Raw genomic sequence first — 18,551 nt, forward strand, 5'->3', positions numbered from 1 at the left:
TCTTCCTCTCTGTATCAGCCTGCACTTTGTCACTGGAAACCAGGCCCCTTTACACACACACACACACACATATACCTCCCCTCGCTTTCACACACACACAGGTGCCGGTAGTTTAAAGAGTGTATAACATGACATTCCCTCCACTAATGGTTTTTTTTTTTAAAGTTTTATTTATTTACTTATTTATATGATAGACATTTTTTAAAAAGAATTTCTAAATGAAATGCTTGCTGTTGCTGATCACCGAGAATTGTGCTTTGTAGGCCTGATTAGCGCCATTTCCTTTGTTTTGCATTTGCAAAGCCAGGGCTGCGTACGAATACCTGATTTTATTTCAGCTCTCACAGATACCTTCAGCTAGGAGATATTCACTGAACTTGACTAAAAATATGGTGCATTATTTTTTCTTTAATATAGAGACCCGATGATTAGAGCTTTTGGTGAAAGTGGTACAGTAATTTGATGATGATCCCTAAGCGGAGTGGGCTCGGCCTTGTTCCTATTGGCTGAGACAGACCCATGGCGCGGAGCTTCGAGGAAGTTTAACGCGAACTGCTGAGATGTCTGCGGATTCCTAAATCATCGTACGGATAGGAAAGATGGAGTCCGGGGACGGTGCGAGCCGCTTCCCGTTCCCCTTTAAACCGTATCCGATCCAGGAGCGCTTCATGGAGGCGTTGTACGCCGTGCTCGAGCAGGGCAAGGTGGGCATCTTCGAGAGCCCCACCGGCACGGTCGGTCTTTACGCAGCTTTCTCTTCATCTCTCCGCGGTTTAAGCGACATGTTGATGGGACTCACTGTTGGTTTGTGATTTGCAGGGGAAGTCTCTGAGTTTGATCTGCGGTGCGTTGACCTGGTTGAAAGACTTCGAGGAGAAGAAACGCCAAGAAGCCGCGAAGCTCCTCGAGCTCACAGCGAGCGCGCGTGATCCACGACTCGGTTCGTTTCGATTCCTCGATTCAGAGTGAAACGATTCTCTATTGATTCGTTTGAAGTGTAAACATTATATTAAGGGTTTTAAAATAACTCCATGGCGTCCCGTGATTGATGTAAAGGTGTACACTAAACATCTGAACACACACTTACACTGAAGTTCTGTAAAGCCTATAAAATTGTATATAGGTCAAATTTCAGGGAATCGATTCACTTTGAAATGAAGAATCAAAAGGAATCGATTCACTAGAATTTGACTTTATACAGCCGTGGCCCAAGGTTTTGAGAATGACACAAATATTAATTTTTAGATCTTTTTATCAGATGTTACTATGGTATACTGAAGTATAATTACAAGAATTTAAGTGTCGATGACTTTATTGACAATTACATTGTTTATGCAAAAAGTCAGTATTTGAAGTGTTTATTCTTCTTTTTTAGAGACCTCTGCAGTTTGCCCTGGCCTGCTGTCAATCATCTTCTGGGCCAAATTCTGACTAATGGCAGCCAGTTCTTGCATAATTAATGCTTGTCAGACTTTTTGGGACTTAAGGCTTGACCACAAGTTCTCACCTGGACTAAGGTCTGGAGAGTTTCCTGGACCCAAAATTTTCATGTTTTGTTCTCCAAGCCCCTTGGCGAGGAGCTCCATCATGCTGGAAAGGCATTAATTATCACTATATAACTCGTCTATGCGTCGTTCCCACTACATATGTTTTAACTATTCTGTATGTCCACACATAATTGATCACAGACCATTTCTGACAAACTCCAAATCGTGATTATGTACGAACGAAGATTTGGCCCAGAAGTTGATTGATAGCAGACCAGGGCAAACTGCAGAGGTGTTTAAAAAAGACAAATAAGCACTCCAAATACTGATTACATTAATTTAATGTAATTGTCAATTGAATCCATGTTACACTTATGAAATGCTTGTAATTATACTTCAGTATACAATAGTAACATCTCACAGAAAGATCTAAAAACACTAAAGCTGCAGACTTTGTCATTGTTATTCTTAAACTTTTGAACATATATATACTGTTTTGTAGACTTTATAGTCATTTACTGGGAAACTGGGATCACTGCGGAATTACTTCTACAGAAATTGTTTGCAAAGCACAATAAATATTTTCCTGTAAAATTTGCAGTACTTTGATGTATTAATAGGGAACATGATAGTGTAGTGGTGAGCACTGTCGCAGGGTCAAGGGTTTGAGCCCTGCCTCAGGTCTGCGGGATTACATTTTCTCCCTGTGCTTGGAATGTTCACAAGCCATTAATTTCCCAGTTAATCGATTGCCTTATTTTTAAAAATTTCAATTGTTTGTAAAATGATTGACCATGAATTGAAGAATCAAAAATATCAGAAAAGTGGAGAAGTGCTACAAAATTCACTGTAAAATTGATTAAGAGTATTAAAACATTTAAAATCTGGAGATTTTTCCTATTTTGTGACGTGATACTAGTATTTTCTATAATTTAGTGTTTTAGATTTTAAATAATTCTTTTGATTGTGTAAAGCTGCATTGCGACAATGTCAATTGTTTAAAGCGTTATACAAATAAAATTTAATTAAATTGAATTTTCTAGAGATGAATGAAAAAAATATTTGATTACATATCGCAGTTCTTTTTTGTGGTGATACACTGTATATGGCCACAATTACTCCTAAGTATATATTTTTTAAGACTAGATGTGTGACATTGTTCGTTTTAATTTAATTGCACAATCAAAAGCACGTTTTTTTCCTTCATCTGATAAATTTTGGAATGAACAAAAATTGTATGTGTTACCGTGAAGTTCGCGGAATGCTGGTGTGCAATCTCATTTATTAAGTAGATTTCAATTGCAAACTCATAAGAGCGTATTAAAAAAAACAACGCCAAAATTAGCATGTTGTCTCATCCCATGGGCCGATTTGTGATGAAACAAAGCCTGTATGTTACCTCAAGCCCAAAAAAACCTGTGAAAACCGCATTCAAATTTGTTTAGTAGTTTTTGCGTAAACATACAGGCAGACAAAAAAATCCAAAAACCATCTTGATGTGTTCTATTACTCTTCTTACGTCTCCACAAATAATTTTTTCACAAATATCTTCAATGTACAGATACGCCAACTTTGCAGTTTTATTATATGTGTAGGATATACTGTAGAATAGATGTGATGGTAAAATATTGCTGTTCCTATATAATCCTAAAGGTGGCGTACTCTGAACTGTTTACTTTATGTGTGATGGGAGCGAATTACTTTTGCTAAGTTTGTTTAGAATTTTAACAAAAACTGAAGCAAAAAAAATTGTGAATTGGGATCTTTATAAAATCATGATTATAAGAGTTCAAATCAGCATCTACGTGTTGTGGTGATATCGTATTGGGTGATTCCCGTCCCTGTTTTAGTAGGTGGCGCAGAAAAAGACGGAGATGGAATCGCTGTTCAGGAGAAGAAGGAGAACGAAAGCACCACTGGCACTGATGGAGAGCTGGACTGGATTTCGGAATTCTTGCAGAAAAAAGAAGAGAGAGAGAAGCTGAATAAGTTAAAGGTGGAAAAAAAAGCAAGCTGAATGTTGAATATGAGAGTCAAAAATTATTTGCACTCCTGCTAATGTATATTAAAGCATCTGTTGGTCTGTCCGGTCACTGCTATGCAGGTGGTAACGTGTTTCACCAGCTCGTTTGTAACTGGTGATCATGATTTCACATGAGGATGCACTTCCGCACACTTCTGCCCAAACTGTCCTCCTTATAGTCCTGATCTTGACTTTCCCCTAACAGCAGCCCTTCGAGGACAAAGATTCACTTCTGGTGCATTCGTGGCTCGCTATTTAGATGTAAACTTTTTTACTGAGGGAGTATAAAAGATTGTCAAATTTGTCAGATTTGACAGATGGACATAGTGTATTCAAGAGCAAAGATTATGCTGAAAAATATTTTTTTATTCATTTTTTTAAAAAGTTAATTAAAATGAATTCTACAGCTAGAGTGCGGATAGTTTTTGACTCAGCCTTGTATCGTCACACTAAAACATAGTAATAAGTTGCAAAAGGTGCAAAATACACACGTACTATATCAGTGAAAATGGTGATATATAATAAGAGCTACAGATGTTTCCTCTGGGTTTGTGTGTAATCATATCTTGCATTTTTTTCTTTTCCAGGATGAAGAAATGAAAAGGAAGAGGAGAGAGGACCGGCTGGAGTTGATTAGACACAACACTCAGCTTAAATACGCCATGAAGAGAAAAGTCAGTTACAAGTCGTCATGATATTAAAGGAGTTCTAAATGAAACGCTTTTCCGTACGTACCAAAAAAATCCGTCCTTTATATCCACAGAGCAGTGAAAATGGCGAGACTGAAAAGCTGCTGCAGGTCAGCAAGCAGGATGCAAGTTCAGAAGCAGGACCTAATGAAGACGACGAGGACGGGCTCGTCGTTGCAGATTACGAAAGCGATGAAGACGCCACATGCAAAAACAAGTGGGCGGATATCTGTACACTCTGAGTTTTATAAAATTCCTTTGAGTCTTAATGTTCATCCTATTTATTTATTTATTTTTAATCTTTTTCCAGGCTCTATGATGAGGATGATGATGAAGATCTGGAGGAAGAGCACATCACTAAGGTGCGTGTTAATGACCTGTACAAGCACGTCTCTTTCCCGCGCAGTGGGATTATGAGTAATTGTCTCCCATGCTCATTCCTAGCATGTATACGTCACTCACCTACTCTGTGCGCATGTGTACTGTTTACTATAACTTTATGACCACATGTGTGTGCATGCATCAAAGCATTTTTTATTTTATTCCTTTCAGAAGTAAAGTGCAGGTAAAAATTTGTTATTTACTTAATATTTTGTATTAATTATTTGTTGTTGTTTTTTTCGGGTTGTGGAACGAATCATCCATTTTTTTATTATTTTGTATGGGGGAAATTCACTTTGATATACGAGTGCGTTGATGTACGAGCGTGCTTCCCGAGCAAATTATGCTCACAATCCAAGGTTTAACTGTACTTTATTTTCTCAAATTTTCACAGATTTTCTTCTTTAAATGTGCATCAGGTAATTAGGTGAGAATAGCATTCAATCCCTTCCCTGTAAAATTGATTGACATTTACAGGAGAATTTAAGCACTGTACAGTGATACTCTTAAAGTGTAAGAGCTAAAGTAAATAACAGTAAAACCTTGGATTGAGAGTAATGTGGTTTGTGAGTGTTCCACAAGACGAGCAAAGATTTTCAATACATTTTGACTTAATAAAAAAAAAACCAATCTTGGTTTACGAGTACCGAGTATCATAAGGCCCATATGCGCTTCTTGTTTGGCTCCAGGCGTCACATGATAACAACTGAGCCAACGGTTTTTCTCTCTTGCGCTGCAGAATTTTAGGTAATTGTCCCCCCTGCTGGGTCTTAGTGCGCGTCTCTTACTTGTATAATCAACATCCGTGCAGGCGTGTACTGTTTACTATAACACTGTGACTACGTGTGTGTGCGTAAAACATATTTTATTTTGTGTCTGTATGCGTGTATGTACAGCGCACGTGTAAAGCAAAAGCAAGTCTCATTAGAGACGTTAAAAATCTCTCATTTTCTCTCTGTATCAGCCTGCTCCGTCTGTGTGCACCACACACCACACAGGCAGCCCCTCCTACTTTCGCCCTCACAGACACACACACACACACACACTCTTTCTTTCTGCTCTACACAGAAACACTGCTCTGTCGTGATTTTTTTTAAAGGTAAATTGCAGGTTAATTTGTTTTATTTTTTACTTTACAGCAGTGATTTTGTTAGTGTGTCCCTCAATTGAGTGTTATTAGAGAGATTTCTTGTTTATTTCTCCGATAAAACAGTGTTTCCTTTGTGTGTGCATGTGTGTATTTTATAAATACTGTATTTGTAAAAAGAAGTATTAAAGTATTGAAAGTAAAAAGAGTGGAGGAAGGGTAACTGTATAAATTGATATGATGGAGAGAGAAGGGGCTCCTTACTTTAGCTTCACACACACATTCACACACACACACACACAGCACCTGCCCGCACAAACGAAAACACTTATCTGTCTGGATTTATTTTTACCTTTTTTTTTTAAGGTAAAGTTAATTTGTTTTATTATTACTTTATATTTTTGTGTTAACTACTTTTGTGTTAATTATGTTTAAATTTTTTTGGGTTGTGAAAAAATTAAATTTTCATTATTTCATTTGGTTTACAAGTGTTTTAAAATGCAAGCCCGATTCCGGAATGAATTATGCTTGTAATCCAAGGTTCTACTGTAAAGTGCTTGTCCCATCATTTAGAGACTGCTGTTTCGATTACCCAGTAATGCCGGAATACCACCAGATACCAATATTTACTATTATATACATTATTTTTAGTGTAAATTAATGTTTAAAATGTCTTAAGTCCGGTATATTGTGTGTGTGTGTGTGTGTGTGTGTGTGTGTACATATGGGGATGCGGGAGAAATGAGTCAGCCTCACTGGTTCACAGCCCTGAGACAAAATGGTGTTTGGTAAAGCGCGCAAGTATCATTATGTAGCGGCGTCCTTCCCCAACACCTTTACGGTTTCCTATTAAACAAGATCCACTGGCCCCGTTGTGTCACCAGGATTTTCCTAGTGATTTGGAGGCGCAGTCTTGCGCTAGTATAATGTAAAAAAAAAAAAAAAAAAAAAAAAACTTATGTGAGTTAAAAAAAAAAAATTATATATATATTTTTGTTTATCTAAAAATTGTGTATTCGTGTAAAAGGTGTATAAGACTCACTTTGTCAGACTTACGAACAAATCCCACTTACGAACGTGCTCCCGGAGCGCAACCTTATTTTTGCTTAGACAGAGGATTATTCCAAGGTTGTTTTTTTATCATCATACAGATGTAGAAGACATGTTGAGTAAACATACATATTTAGCGATCATGTGTTGTGAGTAGGTGGCCTTTGTGATTTTAGTTAAGTAAGGAATAATGCACTTGGTCATGTGCTGTTATAGGGAAATAATAAACAGTGCAGGGGGAGGTTGTGATGGCTGGATACAAAGCTAAGCTTTTTTTAAAACGACAAAAAGGATAGAAGACGCATCTGAATAAAAATAAAAAAAAACACTAAAGAGAGAATTTTGCATATGAAGACCCCTTTAAAGATGTGGAAAATCCACAGAACAAGTTATTACCACTTGTTGCATAATTCCTTCTTTATAAGACGGGCAAAATATCAGCAACACGGAAGCAATATCTTAAAAAAGTGACCTAATGATGTTGGCACTTCATGCCTCATCTTAAATAAGTGTGCAGTATTTCAAGTGAGTGATGCATGTTATGTGATGTTTTTTTTTTTTATGTTTCTTTCCATCAGATTTATTACTGCAGCCGTACACACTCACAGCTGGCCCAGTTTGTGCATGAAGTGCAGAAGAGTCCGTATGGATCCACCGTCAGCTTGGTCAATCTTGGGTCTAGACAGGTATATACGGTTTGTGTGTGTGTGTGTGTTTCTGTGTGTGTGTGTGTACGCGCATTAAGGTACAGTTGGTTCTTTTTAGAAGCCACTGCTGCTTCCAATTGCCATGAAAACAGTCTTTCCTTAGCCAAAGCAAACCGCATACTAATATTAAAACATAATGTACTGTATCTAACATATTCAACAGTAATAAAATCTATACTATTCTACAGTGTGTCTTCTCTCATGAATCCATAAACTGTGTCTTCTCTCATGAATCCATAAAAAAAATCTGAAGGCCACATGAAGTTTGGAGGTCTGTAGCTACTGACTCGGCAGAAAGTTGCCGACCTCTGTGCTCTATGCGTTATTAAATTAGGTTTCGACCTACAGTAGCTGCATTGGTTGCAGTGGTAACAGCCGCGGCGGCGTGGGTACGCACTAGCACTAGCACGTGTGTTGTGTGATCTCAAAAGCTGGCAGCTTATAACAGCAGACAGATATCATCAATAGAGTTTGAATCGGAAAGATAACATCTCGCCCTCCAGATCATGATCTCTGATAATCCCCTTCGCCCGGCTCGTTTTTCAACCATGAATCCACGTGATCGTCAGGACATGAACTACCGCGTCATGTTGCGAGTGACATAATGGACAGTTTGAAATCCAATTCAAGCGGGTAAAGCGTCCAGACAAAGCCAGAAAGTTTTTTGGCGGGGGAAAAGAATCTGGTGATTTATGATTTTTGCTAATTAGATTTGAACCACATCCAGAAATTGTTTTAAATCAGATTCAAATCAGATTTCTTTTCGGATTTGGGCTTTTAAGAAACAGGAGTGGAGTTTAGGGTCTCTGATCTCATTGTTTCGTTGGAGTGGTGATGGTAGTAAAGATCTACCATTTTTGTGTATTATTAAAAAACACTTTTTTAATAATACACACTGCGTCTTTAGTAATCACACATGGTATGAGCTTTTTGTATTTTATAAATACTGTATTTGAAGCGGTCACAGAGCTGTCTTTGTCTCTTCAGAATCTGTGCATCAATCCAGAGGTGGCACGACTGCGGAGCGTTCAGATGATCAACGATCGCTGCATGGAGCTGCAAAAAAATAAACATGGTAAATATCGCTCCACAAAAACAAACAAGCAACATTCATGATCATTATGAAAACCGAATGAGATTCAAGGTCACTTTTACTTTCGACACAGATAAACAGAACAAGGAGGACTCTGAGGCGGAGTCTAAGCGCCGCCGTGGTCCCATCAAAGCGACCTGCGCGTTCTCAGGCTACGAGAAGATGATGGCGATGAGGGACGAGGTGCTGGCAGGCGTCAGAGACATCGAGCAGCTCGTGCAGCACGGCCGAGACACGCACACCTGCCCGTATTACAGCACACGACTGGCTATCCCTGCAGCCCAGGTACATGAACACCACACACACATTAAAGTTCAAGCATCTGTTTCCCTAGTACAGTGAAACCTTGGATTTCAAACATAATTTGTTCCTGAAGTGTGCTTGTATATCAAAGGACTTGTATTTCGAAGCTAATTTCCACCATAAGAAACAATGGAAAGTCAGATGATTCATTCCACAACACTTGGTGGACAAAGCGCATACGTACTACGCACTCGTATATCAAGACTTCGCTCGTTTAACAAGGTAAAATGTGTTAAAAAAATAGCTTGTCTTGCAAAACATTCGCAGAACAAGTTACTCACAATCCAAGGTTTCACTGTATTAATTTTTCAACAAAGATAAAAAAGGCTGGTGATGGAATAAGTGTTCAAAGCTGCTGTAACGTAACTGATAACTGGAACGTTATTTTTGGAATTGGAATTGAGTGCAACTATTAAGGGATATAAAAACTATAATGTCTAAGTTATAAAAATGTAATTATTGGCAAATTATTGTTGTATAAAAGGATAAACAATTTTAGGATGTTTTGTTATAGGGAAAACATCCACATGTTTGACTGCATACTTACATTACTTGGTTATAACATAAATATGTGTTACAGTCACAACGTCTGTTTAAATCCAATCATTTTACAGTTGTCTAACGTACAGTTTTGGATGTGTGTGGAATGCAATACTGTATATGTGATATACATGAATATGGTATATGTGATCTCTCTCGAAATTGTTCAACACAAATTTCTCTTCGCTGCTGGGCTACTGGAACTCTATAAATGATTATTATATTTTCTAATAATTTTCCTAGTTTGGGGAGAAACTCAGGGCATATAAATAGCCCTGAACCTGAACCTTTCCCGGGTTTAAAGTACATTTCTCCCCGTCTCAGGTGGTGGTGTTGCCGTATCAATCGCTACTTCATGCTGCGACTCGCAAGGCGTCCGGGATCAAACTGAAGGATCAGATAGTCGTTATCGACGAGGCGCACAACCTGGCGGACACGATCACGGCACTGCACAGCGCAGAGATCACTGGAGCACAGGTACGGTGCTGGAGTGTCCCTAAATTTCTTTATTTTATAGAATCGCACCTGAACAGGGCACCAAGTGTAAACGCAGCCAAACTGATTTGGAGTAAACTTTTTTTTTTGCCAGGGAACCTATCTATAGTAATCACACACATTCGCGCCTGTGGCTTTGAGGCCACATTTACGTTGTTGTTGTTTTTCTTTCCTGTTGCGTATTTTAATTCCACCTGCTTCTGAAGAAATTCTCCCCAGTCCCAGTTGCAAGCTTCAAGTAAATTACAAGTTTATGTTAATAAACACGGCTTTTCATTGCCCCGTGAGCATCTTATCAAAACCTCCACTGCCGCCCACAGAAAACTACAATTTTTTTTCCCTCAGGTTCTACAGGATCTCAGCCGTAAGCTCCAATCAGTACAGAGACATACGCACAAGGGACATTTACATATTATGAAAGTTGCAACTTTTTTGCTCAGTTAATGATAAAATTATATTAACAAATGTACACAATGTGAACGAACCGGTTAACATCAAAATCCTGTCGCTGTTTTACTCTATTAAGACCCCGTGAATACTGAGTTTCTCAGAGTAATTAATAATGTTTTAAATAAATTCTTCTTTAAATTCTTGTTTTGTATTGAACAGCGAGCTGATTGTCGTTAAAAGCTTGTGCTGCCCTGATGTGCTGAAATATCTCCTGAATAAAATAAGAGATTTTTAAACTGCGCGCAATAACAGTGTGTAATAGATGACTTTTAAACACATTTATAAGAATTGCCTGAATATTTAATAATGCTGATGATTTTAAGGCTTTTTTTGAATTAAAAACACGAGGTGACATTACAGATGGTTTTCTTTTTTCAATTTATTCTTATTGAAAGTGCGTAATTTTTGTATAAAATCCGGATCTGGAGTGTGTTATGCTTATACCACAGCGGTTTGCCAACAATTACAACGTTTAGTTTATTAACGAACGAAATGCTAAACATTTTAATTGTTTATAGTAGAGATGGGCGAAAAAAAAAATATCTCCGTTATGAATCAGGATTGTTTCATGCGGTGACCCCAATATAGATTTTTTTATTTTTATTTTTTTTACATTTAGCTATAATAGAGACGAAGCATTCGATCAGCCAGAGACTAGTGATGGGAAGTTTAATCATTTTAGTGACTCTGTTCTTTGAATCTTGTTCATCAAAATAAACGAATCTTTTTTTGTCATTTTGTTCTTTTGATTAGAAATAAAATAAAATGTTACATTTTTAATAAACACTCCCAACAAATCTACAAACACAACTTTTGGCTATAGTTCCAGAAATGAAAAAAATTTAAAGCAGCTAAGGACATATTATAATAAACAGAATGAGTAGCTAACCTCTCATATCTTCTGGTCCGAATCGTTTCAGAACAAAGGATTCATAAGAACCGTTCAATTCTGTTTTCTCTGTACTGCACTACATAGTGTCTGTGGGAGTCACAAGACAAAAGTACGAACGATTCAGACTAAGACTCAAGAGGTAACTACTCATTCCTGTTTCCTGTACATAACCTACGGAGGTTTTGCGATGCTTTGCGCTCAGTAGAAAATGAACAGATCACTCTGAGACTACTTGTTCTCCTGAGTCACGTTAAAGTTTTGTCCAAAAAGAAAGAATCATTAATGAACGACCCATCACTACCAGGCACCAAAACTGTCTGGTGTTTGCTTTGATTGGGGCGTGACCGGTGATCAGGTGATCAGCCTCAGCTATATATTTTTTGTACCGAGCACAGAAACCTCCGATTGCTGCAACAGAAACGCATTTTTGTGGCGTTACTTTATCAAAAATTATGCGTGTTAAAACACTTTGATCATCCAAATTCTGAGAGTGAATTAGTCTTAAAACCCACTCAATACACACACCTACACAAGTATCTCAGACGTCACCACCTGTAGGTTCATAAAGGAACTGCAACGCTTTACCACCTCAAATGCAAGAATTTATCAATTCAATAATAATTAATAAAATTAGATTTTATAGTCACTAATTACCTCAGAAAGAATAAATTAATAATAGTTTAAACAAACAGTAAAAACAAAGCTTAATAAATACATATTGTATCTCTGATCTCATTCAAAAATGAGTGATAAAGCCCGTGTCCAATATCACGTACGGCCCGAACTGCAAGTCGTCCTCTTGTGGTGTACACGTCTGACCCATGAGCAACATTATACAAACCAAACATTGTTCAACACGATTTAATCGTTGACGTACAGGAGGTTACAGCAGTTAATCTATAAATGATTCATTACTAATAGAATTACCGCTGCTACCATATAATGGCTTATTCTTTTGTTTCCTGCTTTAGCATGACCGCCTGAACAATCATTCATTCAGCTCACACACTCGTGACCTCAGATTCAAACAGAGCTAAATAAAAGTTTAATTAGTGTTAGAGAAGTCGCACATGAACAGTCTCAAAGCGTTATAATTAATGTGATGTTAGTAGAGCTAATAACTCGATTCGTTAGAATTAAAATGATATTAATTGTTGAGTAATTTCTCATGAGATGTGACCTAAAACCTCTATTGCTTTGTTAATAAATAAATAAATAAATAAATAAATAATAATACTGCAGTGATTTTTAATATCCCCATGTTCAGGTGGCGACGCTTTTAATCTACTGTAATTATCGGCATAACTGATTATCTTGCCGTGTCTGATGAACGCAAATGGCTGAATTAATCTGATGTCGTTGTGTTCCAGCTCTGCAGGGCTCACTCACAGCTCTCACAGTACTGCAACCGCTACAGGTAAAGACAAATATCAAATATATATATATGTATATCTCACTTTATTACTCACAGGCTTTAAAAAAATCCCAAAATGCCTGCTGCTCAGGAATATCTTTTAAAATGTCAGGCGACGCTTATGACTTTCATAAAACAGCTTTCGAATGTTTGTGAGGAAGAAATAACGTATTACTGCGCGCCTTCTACAGGAGCCGTCTGAAGGCCAAGAATCTGATGTACATCAAGCAAATCCTGTTTGTGCTGGAGGGACTCGTGCGCACTCTTGGAGGTTAGCTGTGTGTGTGTGTGTGTGTGTCAGTGTGAAAGAAAAGAGGAATGTTGTTTATTTGTGTTATATGAATAAATGTTTTTTGTGATTGCAGGGAAGGTGGGCATGAATCCCGTGACTCAGAGCACTCAGTCAGGTAGTCACACACACAAACACACACGCACACACACACACACACACTTAAAGACATGCTTGTCGTACTATCCTTGTAAGGACCTTTTGCTGATATTCTAATCCTGATGGTCTAAAATGGGACATGTTATGCAAAATTCACTTTTTAGTCATTTATAAACGTTCAGATCTCTGCTTGTGTGTGTTTGTGTGTACAAACCAAAAATGTGAGAGGGGGGGACAAATTATTCAGTACAGTGGAACCTTGGATTACGAGCATAATTCGTAAAAATAAAAAAAAATTAACATTTTCCCATAAGAAATAATAGAAATTAAAATTATTTGTTTCACAGCCCAAAAAAAATACATAAAAATAATTAACACAAAATATAAATAAAACAATAATAAAACAAATTAACCTGCACGTTACCTTAAAAAAAAAAAGTAAAAATTAAAATCCCGACAGATAAGGGTTTCCATTTATGCGCACAGGCGCTGTGTGTGTGTTTTTCTCTCTCCTGCGCTGCTGAGTGTGTTGTGTGTGCGCGAGCGTAATTTGGCACTGTGCCGGTTGTGTGTGAGTAAGGCATCCCCTCTCTGTTTCACACACACACACACACACACACACACAAACACATTAAAGGCGAGAGAGAGAGAATCGGCACGGTGTCAAATTACGCGCACACACAACACACACACACTCAAACACTGACACACACTAACGACGTGAGCGTGTGTGTGCGAACCTGCGCGGTGTCAAATTACGCGCGCACACCCATAACACACACACTGCAGCACGTTTTTTAGGTAAAAAATTATTTAAAAATTTTGCTTGTTTTCCGGAACATTCGTAAACCACGTTACTCGTAATCCGAGGTTACACTGTACTTCTTTCCGTTTTTGTACTTTCCTGTTCGATTCCCATCTCTGGTTTGTGTGTGTGTGTGAAGTTTGCATGTTTTTCCCGTTTTTTTTTCCAGGTACTCTGGTTTCCTCCAACAGTCCAAAGACATGCAGGTTGACATTCCCAAATTGTCCATAGTGTGTATGTGTGAGTGCCCTGTGATGGATTGTCCCCCTGTCCAGGGTGTACGTTAGTATACTTAGGGTTAATTCCTGCCTCATGCCCAAAATCTCCTGGGATAGGCTCCAGGTCACCCATGAGGATAAGTGGTAGAGAAAACTAAATTAATGAATAAATAAATGAGTGAGCTGGGGTTTGAACAAGCCAGTTAAAAAATTTTTTTTGTTTACATTTTAATGTGACCTTATATAATAAAATCCCCTTTTCCTGCTTGGTCGCTCAGCTCTGCTGACATGCATCGAGACTCTTTTCTCTTCTGCCTCCTACTGTAGGTGGTGGAGGTCTCTGGCAATCTTTAAGCGACGATAATAGATACTTAGCGTTATTTCCATACCAGCCACCAAAACAATAAACCTTCCCAACCACGTTTGACTGATGGTACTTAGTTAGTAACCCAGTGTAAAGACCAATCCAGTGACACAAAACCCTCAAAGCACTTTTGTAAGAGGATCTGCCAAATCTGTTTGAATGTAAAGACGAGAGACGAGAATTAAACCGGCCAGGACTGGAGGGCGAGGCAACCATGCTAAGCCTAAAGAAAACAATGAAGATAAAAAAGGGAAAAAAACAAGGCTTGAGAACGTTAAACTTAATTGTACCCTAATTATTTTATTTCTTGTCTTCACTACAGGAACTGAACTTTTAACCATTAATGACTTCCTGTTCAGAGCACAAATAGACAACATCAACTTGTTCAAGGTACAACACACACACACACACACACGTTATGGTTTAAAAGAAGGACGACGTGAGGTCTGTGTTTATATCAGAATAACTTTGAGAGACTGTTTTCTGCACTTTATCTGAAATAAGTAGTACAGTGGTTTAACATTAAATTTATGGACGGTTTACACAGACATGCAGGAAGTGAACACACACCCAGGCGGAGTTATTTGATTAAACGTTGTTGTTGATCTTCGGCTGCTCCGTTCTACTCGTACACAGAAAGCACATAAAACCTGTTCCAGACTAACACAAACCTCCCATTTTATCCAGGCTGGGGTTTGGGCATTGACTGGGACTTGAACCCAGGCCTTCCACACGCCAGACGAGAAGCCTACCACTGGGAGTGTTAATCATTGATCGTGCTTAAAAGTGAGAATTAAAAAGGAAGGTGGACGGTCCCAGAGACGAATATCTAGAAATCTTGAAATCGCCCTTTCTACTATTAAGGGTTATAGTTTGTTCATTTTCAAAGAAAAGAATAAAACATTAACAACTTGGTTGACCCAGACCTTCTGGAGGACAGGCTCCAGAAAATCTGTTCAGGACGAACCTCTCATGTTCGGCAAAAGTTAGGTGAGAAGGTGTTAAAGATGGACTAATAGAGTAAATAAGATTAACCTTATTAGTTTATATATACTTCTTTATCTATATAGTTTTTCTGCATGAATTCATTTTATCAGTAAACTTCTGTATGGGTATAATTTTTTTTTCTTGCTTGCCTGTGTATACACTCTAAGCTTAATAATAATAATACATGTTAAAATATGGTCTTATTTAACAAAGAAAATGTTATTAATAGAATTGTAGAAAAAGTCGCAGACCTAAGTGAGGGAACAAGTGAAGTGTTTGTACAAATCAAACAGGGACTAACGCAGCAACCGCCCACATTTTGCCAATTTTAGACCATGTAATATTTCAACAGGAAATTTACCCAGTTAATTTAAAATGTGGAATCGATTCCATTTAGAAACCAACCAACATTTGATTGGTTCAGTTGCACAGCCCTACTCACAGTGGGTGTTTAAATCGAACCAGGACTTGTGATGAAATTTCTGGTAAATGGAGTAATTTCAAAGACTTCAACGGATAACTTGTCGGCAACTTGCGAAAGAGACGCACAATCAAAAGTCCTGACGCCCTTTGTATTTGCTATAATGGATTTGCAGTAACGGAAACAAACAAAAGGAACAAACAGAAGTTCCACTCCAAATGTTTGACATAATTGACGTAATTCTTCATTAAATAAAAATAAACAATTGTTTAATTAAAGTGTGTGCTGTGCCCACAACCTGTGGTCACTTACTTATGATGTTTTTCAAATCTAGTAAAAGTAAAATTAAAAGTATAATGTAAAAATAGATTTTAGTACAACAGCCATTGTTTTAAAGTTATGTTAACTCACTTGTATTCTATTTCTGATGAAGTTACAGAGATATTTTGAGAAGAGTCTGATCAGCAGGAAGGTGAGCGGAGCATAATATGATTATTACAGACATAAATTATGATGCATTTCATATAGATATGTACTGTACTGTATATATACTTCAGACATTGTATGGATGGTTTTATTGGTAATCTTTGTTGATTTATTAAAAAGTCGATGTGAACAACGTACAGTATATTTCATAACGAGCTTTATTTTTTAACGTTAAATTTTTTTTTATTTAATTAAAATTCACACACTGACCTTGTACGGAAGTTTCTTATGAATAAATATTTACCATATTTCAAGGTTTTACTATTGTAAACATGCTATAGAAATGCTGGAAACAGGTTTAAATGTGACCTTAAACTTCAAACACACTGTTAAGGTGTGTGTGTGTGTATGTGTGTAGTTGTTTGGATTTTCTGAGAAGTATGAAGGGAGCGGTGTTAGCACACACACAAGCTCTGTGAATAAGGAGAATCGTAGGACAGAAGGACTTGGACGCTTCTTGCAGGGACTTCAGAGTAAAGCTACAGGTAACCTTTCCGACATGTGGATTCGTATTTAAGCAGGTTGATGAATACAGTGTTATTATTACAGAGTAGGTGTGTTACAGCACGCGGACATCACGGTTTGGGACGTACCTCTATTTTTAAGTCACGGTTTAGTATGGCTTTGGTACAGGGAAGCAAAAAAAAAAAAAAAAAGGATATAATGAATTTTACTGGTATATACACGCTGTCCCCAACTCTAGTTCTGGTCCAAGAGCAGGTTCGTAAGTCGAATTTGTTCTCAAGTCTGACAAAGTGAGTCCTATATGCCTTTGACATGAATACACAACCCTAAGGAAATGAATATCACACATCAAATTCAAATTTTATTCGTCACATACACAGTAGGATATGGAGTGAAATGCTTATATGACTGCTGATGACCTCAAGATTCAAAAGGAAAGTTTCTGTGTGAAAAAAAGACAGAACTATAAATATATAAAATATGTTAAAAAAAAAAAAAAAAAAAAACTTTAGATGTAAAGTATTTGTAAATTTACTTAACGTACAATCAATTAAAAATATATTTAAAAAAAATACTAGAATAAACCAGAAGAATACAAAATGGAAATATAAAAAAGATATAATAAAATATAAAAAATAATAAAATGTAATATAGAAGAGTAGTAATGTAATGTAGTGTAGAACTGTGTCCAGTTATGGGCAAGATAAGAAAATAAATCAAATGTAACAGTGTTGTCTCTGCACCTTTAAATCGTGAGGGGAATCCCGGACACCATTTTGTCTCGGAGCTGTTTTCCACTGTATTGGACTGTGAACTCTGTCTTGTTGGGGATTTTCCTGAAATTAGGATTATTTACCATCAGGACAGCTTTACAGGACAGACAGTTTCTATCTTTATGCTTTGGGACTGATTTAGTGAAACCGGTGAGGCATGACTCATTTCTCCCGCACACCCCCATACACACACGCATACACACACATAAACAATATACCGGACTTTCTATACATTTACTTACACACTGAAAATATTGTATATAATTGTAAATATTGGTATCTGGTGCACTGCAGTGTATATTTTTTTGTAAAATACATGAAGCGACTTCCGTGATTGAACCGGAAGTAGAACCGCGGTCTGCGGAAATTCGTAACTCGAATGCTGAGCGCTTGGAGCAGACGAGAGGGGAAATGAGGTCGCTGCTGAATTTTAAATTGCATCTTTAGGCATTTTGTTCCCATTTCTTTCATTTAATCCACATAATTTAATTTATTAAGAAGAAAATGTAGATCTTTTTTTTTTTCTTTTTTTTTTTTTCAATACAAGCTGCACTTTAAGATGTGTGTATGTGTGTGTTCTAGTTCCTGTCGAGCCTCAGGGTTCAGCAGAAGACGGGCCGATGGCGTCGCCTATGATGCTTGTGGAAAGCTTCCTGTTCTCTCTCAGCAGCGCCAACAAGGATGGAAGAGTGGTGATGGAAAAACAAGGTAAAGTGTTGCGTTCTTTATTTATCGTTTCATCAGGCACGTCTACATCGGGTCTTTAAACGTGTCGTTAAAGGAAAAAAAAAAGCAGTCACAGCTGAAGCTTTCTGTGTTTCCGGAATTCCCTATTAAGCCGTTTTTCCTCCTGTTAAAGTTTCTGCAGTGTCCGTGATGGTGCTTTTTACATTAAGTCGTAATTACTGTAATTGCAGTCGTTCACAGCGCTCTTCACTCGTGCTGTTACACACTCCCACGTGACTGACATCAGAGGTTTTTAAAAAGCAATGCATTTCTCCAGTCACAGCCACTGAAACACTCCAATGTCAGG

The 18,551-nt window shown here is 37.6% G+C and overlaps 1 protein-coding gene across 2 annotated transcripts in view; it reads left to right on the top strand.

The window, feature by feature from the left end:
- Positions 1-529: 529 nt before the first annotated feature.
- The window catches only part of ddx11 (DEAD/H (Asp-Glu-Ala-Asp/His) box helicase 11), a 26,384-nt gene continuing 8,362 nt past the window's right edge, over positions 530-18,551 (top strand). Inside the window, exons 1-17 of one of the 2 annotated variants that reach the window (XM_053500522.1) lie at positions 530-734; positions 820-940; positions 3,338-3,483; positions 4,098-4,184; positions 4,274-4,416; positions 4,510-4,561; positions 7,296-7,403; positions 8,412-8,499; positions 8,591-8,802; positions 9,685-9,837; positions 12,568-12,614; positions 12,803-12,882; positions 12,977-13,018; positions 14,709-14,776; positions 16,228-16,266; positions 16,639-16,765; positions 18,101-18,226. In XM_053500522.1, coding sequence (XP_053356497.1) covers positions 600-734; positions 820-940; positions 3,338-3,483; positions 4,098-4,184; positions 4,274-4,416; positions 4,510-4,561; positions 7,296-7,403; positions 8,412-8,499; positions 8,591-8,802; positions 9,685-9,837; positions 12,568-12,614; positions 12,803-12,882; positions 12,977-13,018; positions 14,709-14,776; positions 16,228-16,266; positions 16,639-16,765; positions 18,101-18,226 — 1,774 coding nt within the window. In that variant the 5' untranslated portion in view covers positions 530-599. The remainder of the gene's footprint in view (positions 735-819; positions 941-3,337; positions 3,484-4,097; positions 4,185-4,273; positions 4,417-4,509; positions 4,562-7,295; positions 7,404-8,411; positions 8,500-8,590; positions 8,803-9,684; positions 9,838-12,567; positions 12,615-12,802; positions 12,883-12,976; positions 13,019-14,708; positions 14,777-16,227; positions 16,267-16,638; positions 16,766-18,100; positions 18,227-18,551) is intronic. The other variant, XM_053500523.1, reaches the window with a different exon arrangement.

This window comes from Clarias gariepinus, chromosome 7 (assembly GCF_024256425.1).
Source record: "Clarias gariepinus isolate MV-2021 ecotype Netherlands chromosome 7, CGAR_prim_01v2, whole genome shotgun sequence".
NCBI lineage: Eukaryota > Metazoa > Chordata > Actinopteri > Siluriformes > Clariidae > Clarias > Clarias gariepinus.